Below are 23360 nucleotides of genomic sequence, written 5' to 3'. Positions count from 1 at the left end.
AGAATAATGTAATGTAATTCATTCCTCGAATACTCGCATATTTAGTAAATCCCCTTTGTCAAATTATAAAAAAGTAAAAATTCACTATAAAACAAAAACAAAATGTTTGTTATATATTACTAGTGTAATTTTTTAACTAAAGTAGGGATGTAGATTTGTAATCTTTGCCAAGGTATATAATCGTTATATTCTCCGAATATTTGGATAATTTTAATTGTAGCCTCCCTTCATATGTTCATAATATTTTATAAATTATATTTATAAAGTAGGATAAAAATTGTTTTATTACTTATTTTAGCCATATCCTGCTAGCGGCCCACTTATGGGCTGCTTGTAAACAATTGCTAAAGATATTAAAAACTATTTAAACTCCGATTTATGTTTCATTGTATTTGGAAATGGTTAGAGTCTAACCGTTAGACTATTGAATTTGCATGTGTTTTGTGAAAAAAAAGTTATTCAGCCGGTTTTCGTAGACTTGTCAAAATGGCGGAAAAATTAAAACGCGCACAGAAATTGCGTATCTTCTTAAATATTAGCATTTTAAGAGTTAAATACATTCGAAACTTGTAGCAGTACCATATTTCTATGTGATACACATTTAAGAGTAACACTATTGTGTAACTACTGTTATAGCAAGTGTACAACAAGCATCCAATAAGTGAGACGCTAGCAATAAATGGCCCCATGTAGATTGTTGAACAAACGTCATATCTATTGGACACTAGCGAGAAACACAGATGCAAATGTTTATGTTTAATAATTATTTATGATAAAACAATGGTTATATTTTGTTAACTGCTGACTTTGGGGGGTGTGAAGTAGTATTTATAGATATTAAATTATGAACTTGACTTATATATTACGTATATTATTTTGTAAAATAATTGAAAAGAAATTTTTGGAAAAATTTACATTTTATTTTTAAGTTTTCATAATTACAATAACTGAAGTATTAAAATCAATTAACTATACTAATTTAATCATGCTGTAAATTCATCAGCACATGATATTAAAATTACAACAAACCAGAATAATAACAATGGTCACGATTTACGTGAAAATATTTCGTCATTCGAACAGATGGAAATACTATTCAACTCTCTTAATATGAGGAGCTTAAGCTACCGATAGCAGATATGAAACTTAACGATGTAATGTTTTCATGCCCCAATAATATTCCCCTCCAAAGGTTCCACATACCAGTTTTCCTTTGTTCCCCTTCCCGGTGGGGGGCGGGGGGGGGGGTGTAGTAGATAGCGAGCGTAAAAAAAAAGGAGACAATTGCTGGATGACATTAGGGACGGGACCGGATCGTCTTTTGAAAACTCTCTGAGGGCACCAGACGGACGGCAAGGCATTGGGGCATAAGCAATCATGGTGCCCCAGCAACTTTCGGGCAGATGTAGAGGATAGGATATGTGATAACTGTTCTACACAATATAATTATCTAAAAGTATAAACGTTTGATATAATAGCCTGGTTGTAGATGTAGATCAAATTTGGTCTGGTGTTTTGCAAAGCCATACAATGATTACCAAGAGAATTTGATGTCAGTCGCGTAGCTAGGTTGTTCAGGGGTCGTGGGGGTGGGAGTGTTAGTAGCAGCGATTTTTTTTATTGAACACATTTCGGGGTGTTTAATAAAGTCATTATGTCATTACACATCTCAACTGTACATTTGACAATTAAATTGACAAGATGCATATAGGTTTTTCTTCCGATCTTGATTCATTTTCTGGATTAAACGATTATGCTTGCAATTATCATCCATATAGACGTTTTACGAAATCACTCAGTTGAATCACACGGATCATAAGCATCCTTACTCTAAGACGATCAAGACAGAACTAACAAACTAAATTCACAGCAACCAGTTTCTACCGAAAACGTCACTACCTATCATCCGCGTCATCATTCCATTCGTTCATTATATCTTTCACACCAACATTCGTTTGCACCAACACACCCTGATTAAACACACATAATAACATTACCCCCCTCCCTCGAAAAGCTAATTATATTAGCTGAAAAAACTCACTGATATTCCAACTCCAATATTTACAGGGTTTTATATTCTTTCATCTCATTTTTCGTTAATCATTGGCATTTATCTAATCCTTTACCTCCTATCAGTACAAATAACTGTTGTAACCTCAGTTAGAACAGTCGGAGTGGCTAGATTGGAGGGTGATAATGTTAAATCGAAATGTTAAGAACTTACGAAAACTATGACAAGGCTTTGTATATTTAAAACTATATACATGTATACATATGAAAACATTTTTAAAACGTATTTCTACTGCAGCACCAGTTATTCTATTGTTAAAATATTCTACTCCGCTACCCATCAAATTTTCACCTTTTACGCAGACAGCGACAATCTTCAAATGTATAAAGACAATGGTGTTCTACTATAGAAAGTATGTTTTACGTCAATATCCTCATATTTGTACTAATGTAAAAAATTATAATGGGAAAGGTTCATTGAATTATACAATATGTATAATGGTATGATTAACCAAAACAGTTCACAATGGTTAATCGACCAACAAGTTAGACTGCGTGAACAAAGTCACTCACATATTATTATAATCAATAAAATATGTTTTATAACAATATTTTGCGATATGCTGCCAACTATGTGTGATTCATTATATTAGGATTTTATCTGCATATGTTCACTAAAGATGAAAGATATGAAAGATAAAACAATGGCCTCTAAATAAAACTGGAGAGAATACACACGTTCAAACTAAAAACACTTCAAACGACATCCAAGAAAAATGTATCGAATACAATAAAAATTTACTATGTGCTGTCTTTGCATAGCTACAAACACTACTATGATGAATATACATTTCAAAATATGCAAATATTCTATACATTAATATTATTTTCTAAATTAGAATTAATCGAAAACAAATTTAGAAACCTTGTGCACAAGACAAAAGTTAAAAAAAAATAAACTTACATTTTGCATGTAAAAAATTGTTGGCAGCACTAGCGCGCGAAAATTACACTTCCCACTGGTATCGTCTTACATGAACCGAACAAAACAACACGTGCATCAAGATAAGAATGTGGGGATCTACGTTCTACACTCACAGCTTGTCCTTGAGGTAATAGTTTTTTAGCGTGTGAGAAGGTAAACAAAATTATATAACATAGTTTTTGTTTCACCCCGCATCAAGTAGGGCAGAGGGTTTCAGTCATGAGAACTTTAAAATTACGGTAAAACTGCTAACATAAAGTAATCGTGCCATCAAGATTAATCTAAATTTAATTGTTAAAAAATATCTGGCAAATGTAATAGTGCAATTTTTTAACACAATCAGAATCTGGACGTGAGTCATGTAATTAGAATTGTAACCTAGGGGCTAGTCATGTGACCAGCAAATGAAATGTGAAGTTGAATAATGTGACCAGATTCTAAGATGTGGGGGTGAGTAGTGTGACCTACACCCAAGATTTTCTGGTGAGTCATGTGATAATTTTTCTGATATGTGGGGTGGGCCATTTTATCAGTATATTATTTATGGTGAGGAGTATTATGGCTAGCATCTGAGATAGTTTTTAAACATAATTAAATTATATAAAAAATATGTGAACGCTTAACAAGCTACACAAATATATATGTTGCTCAGCTTTTTTTTCATGTGAGATGTTGTTATAACTGTATAATTCATAAGACAACAATTACTAATGCCCCACATAGAGAAGATAAAAATGTTTATTTTACTTTGGCAAATCCAAACTACAATTATAGCTCTTTACTGAATTGTATTTCATTCGTGCGTTTAATAAAAAATAAACATTGTGTGTTTGTAAGCTTGTTGCAGTATCAATATTAAACACCATGTGAAGGTTTACTGAAATTTGTTGGGTTATTTCTAATATCTTCTGGTAAAAATGTATTTATTGTTTCTAAATATCAAACTATGCATGATTAGTATCATAATGAATTCAGTAGGCATGAAAAATTATAAAATATTTTTAAAATATTTTTTAATTTTTATTTGCATCTTTGTAGAATGCGTATAGAGAAAGTATTGTGATCGTGCACAAAAATAACTAGAAATTTTGACAGTTTTCACCGTTTTACACCTCAGTCCTTCATCACATCCGGAGTATAGAGGACGTATTTAAATCGGGAAAAAATTATGAATCCAGATATATCAAAATGTTGGCGTTTTATGCGTAATAAAAGTAGGAAAAACTGGACTTTGCAATTCTATCCGTATGTCTGTGTGTGAGTATTTGTGTCTGTAAACACGATAATTTGAGTATCATTACAGATAGTTTGATGAAATTTCATATATAAGTATTGTATCAAATGTATTGTTCTGTATCAAATTTTCCAAATTTCCGGTAACCAAAAACGGAACTTATTCTACTTCCAATGTTTAATATGCCTATAACCGGAGTACTATTTCATATAGATAGACGAAATGTCACTTATAAGTAGTATATGTCTAATCTTCTGTCAATTTTTGATTTAATTCCGTTGACCTGAAGTGGTAATTTACGCTATTTCCGATTTCTAAAGATAAACGCATATACATTTATAAAGTACTAATAATATTCCGCACTTTTATATACACACTCTTTTTTGTTCACTTGGTGTGCAATTCTTTTTTCTACGAGAACTATTCAATTTTAAAAAGGTTAAGTAATTATAAATGAATTAAAAATCATGTCTATATCGTGATGTGCTACATCCAATAGGGTTATAAAAGAATATTCGAGAAAGTTTAGGGGAGATCACTCCCGATTTTTTTCGTTTGGATATAAACACATCTGTTTGAAATAAATACATAAAATCAACGTAATCTCTTAGTCTAATTGTCACTAAAACATTTTCTTGTTATATTTTCATATTCTATATTTTTTATAGATTTTGATAACCACTTTTGTTATTGGGGAAGATTTAAAAAAAAATATTTTGACACAAATTCTTACTGTAGGGTCAGGGATTGTCTTGACATGTTCACACTCGTATGTTTGTTATGTAAATCTCAACGCCAGCACTTTGGTGATATAATGTAGACGGCTGAGCTCTTATCTTAATGCTTTTTTTTTACTCGTTGCATGTCACGTGATAATGTGTGAAGCTGAGTTCTCACACCCAGGCATATTTCTTTAACAAAAAAAAGTCTCGGTGTATTCAAGTCCAGTGGTTCTCAAAATGTCACTGGTTAACTTTTTATTTACATCTGTTGTATTGTGGTATTATGACGAACCGCAGGTTACTAACTCATCTTAAAACTACTTTGTGTGTAATGGTTATTTTTGAGGTAAGATAATTTTTTAGAGGCAAACTTTCTGCCTTATATTATGTAGTTATACTTTAATTATATTTTTTAAAAAAATTCATATAAAACGTTTTAATAACAAGCTTTTATGTAATAATGCAGGAAATAAATTATAGACTACTATTTAAATAACTATAAAGAAAAGCGTGGGTCACTTTAGTATCTATTGGATACCTTTACTAATGTTAAGGAAGACACCAACGCTTTTCTTTATAGTTATTTAAATAGTAGTGTATAATTTATTTTCTACTTTTTAGTGCATTAGTACATAAAAGCTTGTTATTAAAACGTTTTTTTATGAATTTTTTTCAGTACTTTACATGTTTTATTTACAATAGTGTTAAATGACTAAAAACCATTGCGCGTCTATTGAACGTGATGGCGCAGCTATTGAACCTGATGGCGCAGCTATTGAACGTGATGGCGCGTGTGGTGTGGTTGGATAGACATGCCTACTAATTCGGTCCAAATTTTAATTAATTCATTAAAAAATTAATTAGGCATCCAATTAAGTCAAATTAGTTTCAGATTACATTGTCTTCATGTCTTGACCCACGTGCCAAGGGTGAATCGTATCGGTCAAGTAGAACTGTCCGAATTTTTACTCCGGCGTTTCGGTCTAGAGAGACTGACGACAGACTGACTAGGAAGTGAGTTAAATGAAAGCTTGTAAAAATCTCCTTAGTCTCCATGTTTCTTCTTAGTGTATACATTTATAATGAGCTAATTGACTTACATACCTTCAACACGGCAATGTTTAAAGTAATGATTTGCTCAATAAAAATCAAATGCTATTCAGTAAAGTATTAATGATAACGTATTCTTTTTAATAAACATGATGTAAGTGCTAAATTAAATAATACAACAATACGACACAATACGGTCGTCCTTTCATTTAACTCCAAACATTATTCAGGGCACTGTTCAAACATTTTTAACTTCTCATATTTATCATTACACCACAAGCCCTCGTCCCTAGCCGCTACTAACAAAAAGCTTCTCACAATCGTTAATTTCAGCTTTTATACCCGCATTAGACCTGGGTATAGCAATACATAAAAATGGGGGTAGCTACACAACGGGGTTAACTCAACTCTTACACGCCTCTCCCGTACGTTCTAGACTATTCTAACCTATTCTAATCTAACCTACAAATTACCTGTAACAACCTAGAAATTTCTTTTATAAAATAAAAGACGGGCTTTAAATATGTAGCCATTTTATTTGATTTGAGATCCGCTAACTATATCTACGTTTCAGCATATTTTTTATGTGGAAATTCGGAGTAAGCGATTACCACACGTTTTTATAAACAAGTGTTAACGACTTTTCTTTGTCTTTAACGAAACTTTGTGGTATAAATAGACGGCGATTTCCTCACAAGAAAACAGAAGCAGCGGTTTAGAGAAGTCTCTAGTTCGTGTGATACAGAACTACACAACTCTACAATGTCTTCTATTTTATTGACGGCTCTGTTGTTTGTAAATATCATGTTCACCTGTGGTAAGTACAGTTGTATATAACTGCAACGCAAATGTGATGGAGATATTTAGTTTTAATTATCTGTGGTTTTTTTTAGGTAACAATTGTTTGTTTTTATTTCCACGTATACGAAGTATAGAGGAAGTATTGTAATCGTCCAAAAAATCGAAATCGATATTTTCACGAATCTTTACGTTTTACTACAATAGTCGGAAAAACATAGTTTTGCAAATTTATTTGTGTATGTGTGTATGTGTGTATGTGTGTATGTGTGTATGTGTGTATGTGTGTATGTGTGTATGTGAGTATGTGTGTATGTGTGTATGCGTGTATGTGTGTATGTGTGTATGTGTGTATGTGTATATGTGCGTATGTGCTTATGCGCGTATGTGCGTATGTGCGTATGTGCGTATGCGCGTATGTGCGTATGCGTGTATGTGTGTATGCGTGTATGTGTGTATGAGTGTATGCGTGTATGCGTGTATGCGTGTATGCGTGTATGCGTGTATGCGTGTATGCGTGTATGCGTGTATGCGTGTATGCGTGTATGCGTGTATGCGTGTAGGCGTGTAGGCGTGTAGGCGTGTAGGCGAGTATGCGTGTATGCGTGTACGCGTGTACGCGTGTATGCGTGTATGCGTGTATGCGTGTATGCGTATATGAGTGTATTAGTGTAGTCGTGTAGGCGTGTAGGCGTGTAAGCGTGTGCATGTGTATGTTTGCATATATGCGAATGTGTGCATGTGTATGTGTGTATGTGTGTTTGTGTGTTTGTGTGTATGTGTGTATGTCTGCATGTGTGCATGTGTGCATGTGTGTATGTGTGTATGTGTGTATGTTTGTGTGTGTATGTGTGTATGTGTGTATGTGTGTATGTGTGTATGTGTGTATGTGTGTATGTGTGTATGTGTGTATGTGTGTATGTGTGTATGTGTGTATGTGTGTATGTGTGTATGTGTGTATGTGTGTATGTGTGTATGTGTGTATGTGTGTATGTGTGTATGTGTGTATGTGTGTATGTGTGTATGTGTGTATGTGTGTATGTGTGTATGTGTGTATGTGTGTATGTGTGTATGTGTGTATGTGTGTATGTGTGTATGTGTGTATGTGTGTATGTGTGTATGTGTGTATGTGTGTATGTGTGTATGTGTGTATGTGTGTATGTGTGTATGTGTGTATGTGTGTATGTGTGTATGTGTGTATGTGTGTATGTGTGTATGTGTGTATGTGTGTATGTGTGTATGTGTGTATGTGTGTATGTGTGTATGTGTGTATGTGTGTATGTGTGTACGTGTGTACGTGTGTACGTGTGTATGTGTGTATGTGTGTATGTGTGTATGTGTGTATGTGTGTATGTGTGTATGTGTGTATGTGTGTATGTGTGTATGTGTGTATGTGTGTATGTGTGTATGTGTGTATGTGTGTATGTGTGTATGTGTGTATGTGTGTATGTGTGTATGTGTGTATGTGTGTATGTGTGTATGTGTGTATGTGTGTATGTGTGTATGTGTGTATGTGTGTATGTGTGTATGTGTGTATGTGTGTATGTGTGTATGTGTGTATGTGTGTATGTGTGTATGTGTGTATGTGTGTATGTGTGTATGTGTGTATGTGTGTATGTGTGTATGTGTGTATGTGTGTATGTGTGTATGTGTGTATGTGTGTATGTGTGTATGTGTGTATGTGTGTATGTGTGTATGTGTGTATGTGTGTATGTGTGTATGTGTGTATGTGTGTATGTGTGTATGTGTGTATGTGTGTATGTGTGTATGTGTGCATGTGTGTATGTGTGTATGTGTGTATGTGTGTATGTGTGTATGTGTGTATGTGTGTATGTGTGTATGTGTGTATGTGTGTATGTGTGTATGTGTGTATGTGTGTATGTGTGTATGTGTGTATGTGTGTATGTGTGTATGTGTGTATGTGTGTATGTGTGTATGTGTGTATGTGTGTATGTGTGTATGTGTGTATGTGTGTATGTGTGTATGTGTGTATGTGTGTATGTGTGTATGTGTGTATGTGTGTATGTGTGTATGTGTATATGTGTGTATGTGTGTATGTGTGTATATGTGTATGTGTGTATGTGTGTATGTGTGTATGTGTGTATGTGCGTATGTGCTTTTGTGCGTATGTGCGTATGCGCGTATGCGTGTATGCGTGTGTGTGTGTGTATGCGTGTATGCCTGTATGTGTGTAGGCGTGTATGTTTGTATGCGTGTATGCGTGTAGGCGTGTAGGCAAGTATGCGTGTATGCGTTTATGCGTGAATGTGTGTATGCGAGTATGCGTGTATGCGTGTATGCGTGTATGCGTGTATGTGTGTATGCGTGTATGAGTGTGTATGGTTGTATGTTTGCCTATATGCGTATATGCGTACGTGTGCATGTGTATGTGTGTATGTGTGTTTGTGTGTAAGTGTGTATACATACATACATATATATATATATATATATATATATATATATATATATATATATATATATATATATATATATATATATATACACTATTTTTAAAAAATCCTATCAGTATTCTTACACAATTTCTTATCTAAAACCCTATTAATATTCTTTTAAATAGAAAATAACACAAGATTGACACCAGGTTATTTCTGTAAAAATAAAAATAAATGTATGTCTTTAAACTATAAACATTGCTACAACTTACAGATGTTAAACATCAATTACTCCCCGGACATTCCCCTCCGACATTACCCCCTGAGAGGGTTAGGGTTACGGCTAGGGCTAGGGCTAGGGCTAGGGCTAGGGCTAGGGCTAGGGCTAGGGCTAGGGCTGGGGCTAGGGCTAGGGCTAGGGCTAGGGCTAGGGCTAGGGCTTGGGCTAGGGCTAGGGCTAGGGCTAGGGCTAGGGCTAGGGCTAGGGCTAGGGCTAGGGCTAGGGCTAGGGCTAGGGCTAGGGCTAGGGCTAGGGCTAGGGCTAGGTCTAGGGCTAGGGCTAGGGCTAGGTCTAGGGCTAGGGCTAGGGCTAGGGCTAGGGCTAGGGCTAGGGCTAGGGCTAGGGCTAGGGCTAGGGCTAGGGCTAGGGCTAGGGCTAGGGCTAGGGCTAGGGCTAGGGCTAGGGCTAGGGCTAGGGCTAGGGCTAGGGCTAGGGCTAGGGCTAGGGCTAGGGCTAGGGCTAGGGCTAGGGCTAGGGCTAGGGCTAGGGCTAGGGCTAGGGCTAGGGCTAGGGCTAGGGCTAGGGCTAGGGCTAGGTTTTGAGATAGGGATAGGGCTAGGGCTAGGGCTAGGGCTAGGGCTAGGTTTAGAGATAGGGATAGGGCTATGGCTAGGGTTGATTTTAGTTTTGTGTTACTTTTTAGGCTTAGGCAGATGCTTTGGTTTGGTCTTTTTCTTAATGTTTAGGAATGAGATAGTTTATAGTTATAGACTTCTAGGTAGGATTCAAACTTGATAGGGTAAGGGTAATTCCCCGGTAGGGGGTGGGGTGGAATTAAATGGTGTGCCCCCCCCCCCTCCCCGCATTGTGTCTGGCGGCACTGAAAATTGAGAGGTAGGAAGTTGCTGGATGAATTGTTTGCGTACTTTTTCTTTGGAGTATCGACCTCTTTATGGCTTTGCAACAGAATTAGTAGCCTTTTCCTCTACATTTCCTTAATGTTGGTTCATCTTCTAATATATTCTTCTCTAAATCCTGACTCCAATTAAATCTATGCGGATTTTTTCCACAATGGGTTCCTTCTGGGTCCTGATAGTTGATGCCAAATATTTGTTTAAAGAGTAGTCACTCCTTTGGAATAATAATAAATAATTTACACCTCCTTTTGAATCAGTTTCTGAATTGTGTAACTCTAGTGTTCTTCTTTGATGATGGTTTTAATCAAGTTTCTTTTAAAACTGTTCTTCAGGCGAGTATACATCAAATATTTTGTACATGCATGAATTGTATTTTTATTTTAGTTATCCAAGTTATTGCTCTATGCAAACGTTTAGGCTTGATAATTTTAGTTTTAACTTGACAATCAGTTTTCTCTAACTCAAGACGTTTTCATATGGCTAAAAGCTTCTCTTGCCTTTCCAAATTTTGGCTTTTTTGTCTGCACCTCTCCGTGCTATATTTTTATTGTTTGTCCTGCCTTGGTCGTGGCAGATTTTATGCTTTAGATATATTTATCTTTCAGTTATATAGGAGAGATTTTTTTTCCTTTTTTCTATACGATTCTGTTTTTTTCCCTATAAACTTGCCTTTAGAGTTGTAGATATTTTGGTTGCTTTTTTCCCTATTGTACTTATTATTGCTTGGGTGAGATAAGACGAGATATTCTACAAAGTCTTTGTCATCAAATTGTTATCAGTGAGTCCGTGGTATATACTTTCTTTTTTACTCTGTTGCAATTCTCATGATCCAATCTTCGGCAAGATGGAACAACGCTAGAGACAATAGTCGACCAGTCTCATTCTTATCTTTATCTTTTTCTAATGCGAAACTCTACACTTTAATTCCGTGTAAGACTATGCATTTCTTTGATACGTTGCTCAATTATATCTGAGTATCCTAACAGCGTATGTGCCTTTCAACAAAGAATGTTGTTTATTTACTCATGAGAGTTCTACTCCGTTGAGCGGTTTTTATCAACATACCATATTTTATCAACATACCATATTTTATCAACATACCATATTTTATCAACGTACCATATTTTATCAAAATACCATATTTTATCAACATACCATATTTTATCAACATACCATATTTTATTAACATGCCATATTTTATCAACATACCATATTTTATCAACATACCATATTTTATCAGCAAACCGTATTTTATCAACATACCATATTTTATCAACATACCATATTTTATCAACATACCATATTTTATCAACATACCATATTTTATCAACATACCATATTTTATTAACATACCATATTTTATCAACGTACCATATTTTATCAACATACCATATTTTATCAACGTACCACATTTTAGCAACGTACCATATTTTAGCAACATGCCATATTTTATCAACATACCACTTTTTATCAACATACCATAATTTATCAATATACCATATTTTATCAACATACCATATTTTATCAACATACCATATTTTATCAACATACCATGTTGCAGATGACCAGCCTCACAATATTATAAGACTATCTAAGATGTTATTAAATGCAGCGTTTAAACTTTATTTTGGAAGTTTACACGCGGTTTACTTACATTCATAAAGCGAGGAAGAGAATATTGCTGAAAGCGCTCTCACTTCATCGACTGAGGTCATTGAAATAGGTTAACTCTACTGCACCATTGACCATCAGGATCGCAAAAAGGTTAACGGTTGTGCTTGTACAGTAAAACGAGTGAAGGGTCCAAATATAAAGTGACAATTTTTGACAACAATAACGAAAAAAAAAGAATTCCCTTTAAATTACTGCATCGAAGTGCTATAAGTACACGATCGATCAAATATATTATATAATTAATGTACCTTGTACAATCGATCAGCATATTATAATACCGCAACGAATTAGCATAAACTGCATTTGGTAACGGAACATCCTTAATATATTATTAACATGTCAGTATTATGTAGTATTACACTTATAATGTGTGTATATATTGAAATTGTAATAATTTATAAGATGCTCCAGAGATGTAAAGATGGAGTACGTGATGTGACCGTTTAAACGTTACAATATAGGCAGACTAGTCTTATATTGCCAGAAATATTTTTTGCCTCAAGCTGACAGAAATGTTAAGCTGTCTTACAGTGATGAGAAGCAGTGTAGAACATCTGTGTGTGATCGATCTTTTGTCTATTGGAATTAAAACAATATAAATGCTTTAACAATGGGATACATGTTTATTTAAAACTTATACTTATATAAATAATAACTTACGGTGATAAAAATTTTTTTCAAACAAACACATAGACATGATGGTAATTGGAGGGATATTATTGCTTTTTGTTTCTCAATTTAAAGCAAACTTAGCCATATTTTATGCTTACAAGTTTTTATAAAATACTTATATATTTTCAGGACTTGACATTTCATTGGAAAGAGAATACTATATGGAGGGTAAACATTTATTCTGTGCCAAGTTACATTGTGTGGAGAGCACTAGAGAAGAAAATGAAATCTCAGCTCTTGTCAACATGTCAGTCTATAGGATCAGTGAATTAGAGGGGAAGATTATGTTGGCGTCTGTATCAGAATCAGATTCAAGAGTTCAAGATTATAAAGTAAATGGATCAAAAGTTGATGGAAAGTTTTCAAAGGTGTTTGGAGAGTTGACTGTGTCGTTTACAAAACCTTCTGATTGTTTTAGTACAGTGTTTGGATGTGATGTGTATTACACAAATAAAAGGGGTCTCATTGAGATGAAAGAGAATAAAACCAAAACTGTTGATCAAGGAAATCGTAAGCCGCTGATGTTGATGACCTTAGAGGCTAAAACTTCAGAGTTTGATAAAACAATTGATAGAATGTCTGAGTTTCTAAAAACATTTAAAGATTCAGATAAATTAAACAGTGCTGACTTGAAGATGAATTTACAGTTATTAACAGATGACAAACATTCAAACCTTAGTTATCATAAAACAGAATTAAAAAAGGAGAAGGGTGATGAAACTTTGGTTAACCTTACTAATGCGATGGAAAGTAGATTAAATAGCGTGTTATCTGCCCAAGGATCTACAATTCAGAGACTTGAAAATCAAATGAACAACATTGTTAACAGATTGAACACCTTAGATAACACAAATCAAGAGTTCACGCATTTTAAATACACCTTGACTGAAAAATTACTAAAATCAATTCAACAGATAGAAGCAAACAATAAAACACTTCAAATACACAATATGTCAGTACACAACGTATCAAGACTATACAATACTTTACACACACAACTGGAGAGACTGAACTACAGTTTGGTTAATGTATCACTTGATATACAGAGTTTGTCTCAAAGGTCAAATCAAAGTGAAATTCTAACAAAAACCATGCAAGATTTCAAAAAAGATTTTCTAAATTTAACTAACGAATTGTTAAAAAATAACACAGCGATTTTGGAACAACGTCAAAATATAAGCATTCAACAACTGGGGGAAAGCAACAAATTATTGGCAGAGACACAGTCAAAGACACTGAAGGATTTAAAATCAGCTATATCACTACTAAACAATACAGACACTGATATACATGCCCGTATGGAGAAGATGAATAACATCGTTAAAAACCTGATTACTAAATCAGATCAAATTGGTGTCATAGTCAGTAGATTACATAGATTAAGTGGCCCTGTGTTCAATGAAAGTGAATACGTAAGTTAATTATAATTTGTTTAGGATCAAAATCTGCTATGTTAACGTTAAAGTATTTTATTTAGGCATGGTTTGTTTTTGAATTGGCCTTACATCATTACTTTGCTTAGTTTCGTTAAAAGTTGAAAAGCGTGAATGTTTTTAAATATTTTAACATTCAGATAATATTCTAACAAATGTTAGCGGGTGATTATTTTAAAAGAAAAATGCATAATCAATACATATGTATAAAAGTATGATTTAGTCGAATGTCTTTAAAATAATAATTTCACCACTTTTTACTTCTGCTGCTGCTGTACCTAGAGCGCACATCTATATATATAATTCTCTTCTTGGAGCCGTTAGAAAACAAGCTGCAAGCGCGCCTTTGCAGTCCCCTCTCTTCCTCTCTATCGCTACCCCCCCCCCCCCCCCCCACCCCCCACCACCTCCCCTACGTGGCCTGGTGAGTTGTAGTTCATTCTAAATGTTTACATTTTACAATCATAGAGCCGGGTTTGGTGACGGCTATTAGGGACAGATAATTTAGTTTGAAACGATATTAAAATTAAAAGGAGGTAACTAAGAGGATGCTGCTTTCACTGGGGGGGGGGGGGGGGGGGTGGGGGTTAGTGTTTTAAAGCACATATTTTCAGTGGCAGCATTGGTACTGTCGAATTCACAAATTATGAATTACTGAAAAGTAGAAAAAAACACAACTAAATAGCGGCGTATGATATGCCGCGGGTCGCCTCGTTTACAGAAATTCGTTCCTTGTCTCGACAATGTTTAGAAAGTAAACGATATATTGAATGGGCTATCTTTGTGAAATAACATTTACTCATACTAACAATATTTCTGCGAATATATTTATACTTAAACAAATACAAACACGCACAAACATATATGAGTATATGAATACATACATACATGTGAATGTATATATTCTTCGTAGTTGTGTGATGTGTGGCGATAATGTTTATGTAGTTAATACAATATTATTATTATTAAAGAAAAAGAGAAATGTTTAGCTGTCTTAATATTGTAACGTATATATTTTAATTTCATTCCGTTTCAACTAATAATAATAAATAAACATATTCTAACTTAATTTTACTCCAGTTAAAATGTGCCAACATGAACGATCATGTTTTAGCTGACATGACAGAGGCTGGAGTAGATGTCAGCAGAACATTGTGTGATAACAAAACTGACGGTGGAGGATGGATTATTATACAGGTTAATTTGTCATTTTTCTTAGCCATTCGCCATTTTTCCGATATATTTTTTAACTGTGTTGATGAAAAAAGATGTATGATACACAACGATAGACACTTAGCTACACATTAAAGGGAAAAAAACGTAATAGTTGAACTACATATGCAGAGCTTGTATAATATATTTTATTAGAATTGTTAATATATCTCATCGTTTTGGGGAGAAAAGCTGAATCTAATAGTCTAGTTTATTTTGTTGATCTGAATAAAATTTAGGATATTAAAATAATGTCAACAAAATCAGATTATGTGATAAACTACAATAGTGTTTAGTGCATTTTTTAGACCATGTATTTGTAAAATATCCGTTCTGTTGTATGTATAAAATTGGGGATTTATTTGGCTTCGAGTTGGAACAGAAGCAAACGTTAAAGTTTATCTCGTGATAGTTGTAACTGTCTAATACACAAAGTATTGGAAATATTTTAGAGAGTTAATGTGAAGAATATTAGGTCTTATATAGTAACGACTGCTTTGATTGTATGTAAATTGTTTGTTGTATGATATAACTAGAATCCTAATATATTTCACAGATAATTAAGCCTTAGAATAAATCAAATCAACTCACTTAACCGTAGTTTTATCAATGCTATTATTTCGTAGATAAGCGTTTTGATTATTCAAATAGTTCAATATGTTATCTCGTGCGTAATTTGAAGCATAATTTATCTTTGGAATCAATTATATCAACTTGCTATGACTTTATTGTAGCGGTGCCATTTTTCTTACAGAGACGTATCAAAGGTGATTTGAACTTTACAAGAACTTGGAACGATTATAAAAACGGATTTGGTTCAACATCTGGAGACTTTTGGATCGGAAATGACGTCATTTCTCGCTTGACAGATTCGGTAAGGAAATAATGGCTACTTAAAAAATATGCATGGAAACTGAATTTTGTACTGCACAATGTACATGGCATCACTTAATTTCTTATTCTTTAAAAAAATCACTTTATAAGATACATGTATACTCTAGCTTGTTAGTTTACGTTATGTGATAACTGTTTCCCAAAACATGGGGTCGTTTCAACATCAATTTTTTAATTTGATCATAATTTATTCTACGTGATTTTCAACAAAGGATCTACTTTAAAATTTAGTACTTGCATTGACAATTAAATACATTGTAGTAACTATTATGACACGGGTAAGTACGTATGAAACACGCTTTTTTTGGTTGAGTGATTTTTATGTTTTACTAAAATAAAATATTAATTGACAAATTATAATACATCATCTCAATTGACATAACTTGCACGTATACAACTGTTAAAGGTAGTCTATTAACGGAAAACATTTTTTTTTCTTACTATCGGTAAACAAATGTTTGTCCTATTCATCGCCAGATATCATATTATTTATATTATTATATGATCTTTGAATTGTAGATGAGATACACTTATTTATTTTTTTAAAAGTATATATTTTCTATATAATTATATAAATTTCATTTTTTTCGGGGGGGGGGGGGGGGGCGGTAGAATTTTTTTTTGCCCCGCCCCCCGGAAGAGATGCCTGGAAGAAACTCTGCCACTCTCTTTAATTATCCTCAAGTCATATCCACCTATCATTTCCTCAGATTAACTACCCCTGTAAATTACTCTACTCAACAAAAACTGCATTAGGACACTGACCAATTTTATTATTCAATGGACACCAGTACATAGAGAAATATATAAAATGGTTAGCGATATGTAAGTAAAAGTAAAGTAAAGTTCCCTTTCAAACCTAACGGTCTATGGGGCAAGTGAAGTAGAGTTCACTTGTTTCTATGACCTCGGCATATGAAGAGATAATGTGGTCAGCACTATGCCCAGCCGATATGTAAAGCTTAGGGTTATGAATAGGAAATGGGTAGGAATGGTAAAGGGTATAATTTTAAAGGAGAGGACAGCAATTAAAGAACTAGAGTAATACATTTTAAAGGAGAGGGTATTATTGACTAGCAGTGAATAACTGATTAGGTAAGTGAAGGATATTGTACTACATTTGGCATTCATACGTTTGTTTAATCTATTGCGGAACTAGACAAAAAAAGGGATTCCCCGCAAACAATTTTTGTAGCCTACTTCAATTAATTTAAAATGATCTATTTCCTGAGTAATTTAACATATTTCAATGTGATGTATAACTATACTGAGATAACAAACCAGATACTATAATGTCCAAACTAATTTTGGGCCTAATGTAATCGTGTTTTATAATTTTAAAACAAATACAGAAACATAACATGCCGTTTAGGGGGATATTTACATGGTAGTTAGAGTGATGCATATGGTATAATAAATAAATAGATAAATAAGTAAATAAAAACATAAAATACATTGGGTTTAAAGCATGTTGGTTAAAAAAAGGTGGTCAAAGGCTGGTTTGAAACATTTTACCAAAAACAAGCGTGGAAATTATAACATATAGTAGAAAAGTCGAACATAAAGTAGGTTTAAGTGGATTTCATCCCATTTTGTACAATAAACATCTACGTCAGTGGCGGAACTAGAAAAAAAAGGCTCCCCCGCAAAGAAAAGATTAGGGCCCCCTATATATATATATATATATAAATATATATATATATATATATATATAAATATATATATATATATATATATATATATATATATATATATATATATATATATATATATATATATATATATATATATATATATACATATATATATATATATATATATATATAAATATATATATATACATATATATATATATATATATATATATATATATATATATATATATATATATATATATGTATATATATATATATATATATATATATATATATATATATATATATATATATATATATATATTTATTTATTTATTTATTTATTTATTTATTTATTTATTTATTTATTTATTTATTTATAAATATATCCTAACTGAGTAATTTAGTCTACTTCAGGGGTCGGCAACCTGCGGCTCTCGAGCCGCATGCGGCTCTTTTGATATCAAGATGCGGCTCTTCAGCTCCTTGAACAAATACTAATAATCTTAATTTAAAAATAAAATATTTGAAATAAAAAAAATGTTAGTGGCTCTTTAAAACCAGGGAAATTTTGAAAATTGTAACTTTTGGCTCTTCCGCTTCAAAAGGTTGCCGACCCCTGGTCTACTTCATTGCAATAAATAACCATTCTGAGAGAACAAACCAGAAAAAATTTAGTCCAAACTCATCTAGCTATACCGAACCTTCATTTGAATGCTGGTCAAAAATATATAAAGACGTTAGCTTGATTCGTGAATGGTTTCTCGCGTTATGTTTATTTTTTTCATTTTTGGCTTTTATAATATCAATTTTGAAAACATTGATTTTTATATCTATATTATTGTATAGTACGTCTTATTTAAGTAGCAATTCAGAGAATCAATTGCTTTTTAATATACATAGTACAAAACTATTTAAATGAGCTTCGTGGGCATCCCTATTTTAAAGAAGGGCAGTAAGTCATGGAAGTAGTGTGAATGTTTACCTACCTTTCAAACTACAGCTCTTGTAGATTTTAAAATATTTTTCTACGCAACAATCTCTGCTATAGTAGATCTGTTTTTTTTTTACAAAACCACTTTCAAGATGCATGAAAAACATAATTTTTGAAAAAAAAATTCAATGTTTTTTGGTAGGAACTGGGCCCCTAAACGTCCTGGGCCCCCCCCCCCCCCGCATTGCGGGGTCTGGCGGTATGGTAGTTCCGCCCCTGATCTACGTATATAATTCTCTTCATGGGGACCATTCGGGACAAGACGTAGACGCACGCCGAACCTCCCCCTCTCTCACTCTCCATGCATACCACCCCAACCCTACCAGTCTGGTGAGTTGTTTACAATCGTAGAGCCCGGTCGAATTATTTACGGCTATTAGGGTCAGATAATTTAGGTTTTAAACGATGTAAAAATAAGGGGAGGTAATAACAGGCTCAGCTTGATCTTTTCATTGTCGTCTGTCAACTATCGTCACGGATGGCTGTACAATACTAGCTATACCAGGAAAAAAAAACACAAACAAATCAAAGCTGATGTTCTGGTGGGGTGAGTTCGTTAGGGGGGGGGTGGGGGGTTACCGAACAGGTTGGTATAAGAGCGATTGAGCGGGAGGGGGTAAAGGTTGGTGTTTCAGGGACGATGTTCATATTCGTAGCTAAGATTATTTGACTGCTTAGTACCGACATGTTTTGGGTGGGTAGGCGTGAAGCTATAATGATGTGTGGAGATACGGTCGAGTTTTAAAGGTCACCGATTGGTTAGCAGTGTTCTCATGAAAGAATTTGAATAGTTTTGTACATGTTAATAAAGGTAAACAAAACCATTTTAAGGATGACTTTCAGGATATTCAACTCCATGTGAAAAGATGTGGGGTCTGATGGGGGGGGGGGGGGGGGGGGTAAGATAGACGGATGGGGACATGAGGGGGGTCATGTAAGCTATGGACCAATGGACAGTAGATATAAAATACTATTAAATTAGTGTTAAAACATATCATTACAATGTTTGTTACAATGTTATGTAAATAAAACCGATACAAAAAAATGAGCAATAGAAATCATATTCATACAGAATAAATAGTACGAACAGAGATGGGGCACGAGGGTTGTAGGAGTGGGGGTCATGGGGGCACGAGGGTTGTAGGAGTGGGGGTCATGGGGACAAAAACATCAGAAAGAGGAGCGATTGGTGAGACACCAGAGGCGGTGATGCGTATCTAAGGTGTTGTGATCAAGAAACTCGGAAGCTAAGAGGTAAATATATATTACCCAACCGTAAACCTTATACATTCGATGTTGTAAACCAGTTTAGTATTAAACCGCCGTAGAGGTTGTATACTGATCGAGAAAAAAAATACGATGCTCTTTTAGACACGCTCTGCATTGCTACAATAATGTAGGCTACAACTTGACCTTTATGCATTGCCGAAGTGGAGATAAAATAAATAAAATTCAAGAATTGAACGATGAAGACATATGACAATTATGAGCGGAAGAATGTATTGAATCTGGCTAAAACTGTAAATGGGCTGTTGAAAAAGGGGATACATGGATGGATAACATAAGCTGCAAATGTGGAGATACGTAGTGAATGCAAAGTCTTGACATTTCTGCTATTAACATAGCTTACAATTGTTTACAGTTACTAATACATTCATGTTGATAATTTTATTTAATCTTCATATCCATTGGACTGTGCGTCTGGTATACACATGTCACTGAAATGCTCATTTAAATCATCAGTCATGGCATTGAATATTTAAAATACATTTAAATGGACCTATATTAAGTAACGTGCTATTTTAATGGCGAAAGCATAGTAATTTATTTCGTTGAGTTTTTAAATTTTACAAAACAATAGCTAACTAACGAAACAAATACTATACATCTTCACTTTATATGACGAAGGTGCATTTACTGTACATGTAGTATGTTAATAGATGAATAAATTAACATAGCTCGTTTTTAATTTTATCGGGAAAAAAACTAAGCGTGTTGATCCGTTGATTTAAGAAGTGTTTATTAGATAACCTATATACAGATTAGTTAGATATTTTTAGGAAGGGTAACAAAGCTTATACATTAAAGATCGTGGTTATGTAACGAACTTTGAAGAATATTGACATGCAGTCAGCAGGATATTTTCCGCCGGTCATTTCTTCATCTACCGGTTTTATCAACAGTTCTATTCCACACCCTCCCGCCTGCCCTCACCTTAATTATATTAACCCCATTACACAACATACATATAGAGATACACATTAGATACGTTGTAAGACTTAGAATTAGGGCTATTGAGCCTATCAAAAGAAGGAAAAGTACATTAGTACATATGTAAGGGGAGATTGTTTTATTACCTGCTAGCGTATTACAACGGCAGGTAATGTAAGGAGATTAATGAAAAGGAGGGAGTTCTAGAAAAGTCATACGTAAATTGAATATCAATAGTATTTCTTGCAAGGGAATATATTTTTAAGTTGCAATGTAAGCAGGCAATAGATAATGTAATATTTCCTTTCTGAACAGACGTCTTTTGTTTTAATGATGGGATAGATACACGAACTATCAAAATAAGTTGATTTAATATGTTCTTTTTGCAAAGAAAGTTTCAAGCAATGTGTGTTTTATTGTAATAATGTGTTTTGGAAAATTGTGCATATTGTTTATAGATTTTCGTTACGTTTTTTTAATCAATATGTATAATTATCATATAGTATAGACTATAGAGGGATCAATACTTACACTATTTCAAACACAATGCAATATCTAAATATTTCTAATTTTTTGTCTACCACAGGGTTATAATGAACTCAGATTTGACATGAAGTATAAAGGTAACGACTTCTACGCTGTGTACAGAGGTTTTAAGGTAGAAAATGAAGCAGCAAAGTATAAGATGAGCTACACGTCATTCACTGGTGGGAATGTTGTAGACAATTTTAGTTATAACAAAGGCCAGAAGTTTACAACCATTGACTCTGATAACGATATGTGGTCAGGTGAAAACTGTGCTGTACACAATAGAGGTGGTTGGTGGTATTTTGATTGTCACTTTGTTAACGTCAACGGTGAATGGGCGAGTCGTGTTCATGCGAAAGGAATTAATTGGCATACCATTACAGGCTGGTCTGACTCTCTAGACTTTGTTGAGATGAAACTTCGTCGAATGTAAACAACCCCAAAACAATGTTATGGTAAAATAATGGATATACAGTAATCAAATGATTTATTTAATCTTCAGGAACATAAACAACATTTCATATATTAAAATAAATAGATGTAAACATTTAGATAAGGCAATATTTGTTCGATGGTGAGTCTACATAAGAAGTTAAAATTAACGAACATGAAACTAAACATTTGATTAAAAAAAAATTATTTTAAAAACTACAACTGAGTTTGTTTTGCTATTATTAAAACAGGAAAAAAACCCGACTATGATGGTGTCATTTATTTCTTGCATATTCATAACTAGACTAGTAGTGTAGTTGTCATCTACCTCTATATATTTAATTAGACATTCACTCGGATCGTGTGAAGTTCAACTCTAATAACGTGTGTAATGTTTGTGCAATTTTTTAAATATTTTTTTTCGCATAGTTTTTCGAAAGATGTATATATGACATCTAACATAGCATAAAGTAGATAGTAACTGTTAATTTGGGATCTGTAAAGCTTTGTATTATAAATGTGAACATTTAAGTAAATCCTTTGTTTAAGTAGTTAATATATTATCTAGTGTATGTCATATCGAGCATGTTTCATGATTTAGAATTGTCTACTATCACATATAAGTACATATTAGTACAAAATAAAAGTATAATTCTGAATATGTTTGTATTACTGAGATTGGAATATTCTTTCATTATCGTTTTCAAGGTACATAACTATACTCTCTCAAATCAAGTGGGTAATTTTAATTGTTATTTCCCGTGAACAATTTAGTGTCGTTTGTGTTCCATACCTTAGGCTAGAGAAATTTCCAATTACCTAATTTTATAATTGTATTTGTTTAGTATGTTTACATGGACACAATTAATGGAAAGCAATTATATGCATTTACATACATCTTTATTATAACGTGCACTTAATTTTTATATCAAGCCTCCCTTTGTGTAGTTTAAGGAATTGTTTGGTTTATATATTTACAAATACATCCGTTTATACAACTTATGGTTAATGTGTTATTTCATGTTTTGTTTTTTTCGTTTATTTTTTTAAACACATAATAAAATCTTCTGAATTATCAAACATATAATAGCTGTCGTTATTTTTAAAGTAATGAAGGCAATAAGGACCAAAGCTAATTGCAGTGTGTAAATGAGTCCACACAGCTACGATGGTACTTTACTCACTTTATAGAACGTACACACTGACCACGTTTTTCTTACTTATGTTGAGATTACAGAACCATGTTAACTCTATATAATTGAACTGTGTTCAGTTTGTGATCCTAGGATAATTCAATATTTTTATTAACTTAATGTTTCCATTTCTATCAGTATTTTGTCATACAAG

The 23360-nt window shown here is 33.5% G+C and overlaps 1 protein-coding gene across 1 annotated transcript; it reads left to right on the top strand.

Annotated features, from left to right (window-relative positions):
- Window positions 1–6705: 6705 nt before the first annotated feature.
- Window positions 6706–23015, top strand: LOC131939978 (fibroleukin-like). The gene is made up of 5 exons (XM_059298504.1): window positions 6706–6818; window positions 12805–14087; window positions 15189–15305; window positions 16075–16194; window positions 21640–23015. The coding sequence occupies exons 1-5, from the start codon at window positions 6764–6766 to the stop codon at window positions 22012–22014; spliced, it is 1950 nt and encodes a 649-aa protein (XP_059154487.1). The 5' UTR covers window positions 6706–6763; the 3' UTR covers window positions 22015–23015.
- Window positions 23016–23360: the final 345 nt, after the last annotated feature.

Source organism: Physella acuta, unplaced genomic scaffold (genome assembly GCF_028476545.2).
Source record: "Physella acuta isolate Inbredline_101_S28 unplaced genomic scaffold, ASM2847654v3 ptg000306l, whole genome shotgun sequence".
Taxonomy (NCBI): domain Eukaryota; kingdom Metazoa; phylum Mollusca; class Gastropoda; family Physidae; genus Physella; species Physella acuta.
Note: the sequence above shows the minus strand (reverse complement) of the source record. Positions and strands in the feature narration are given on the sequence as shown.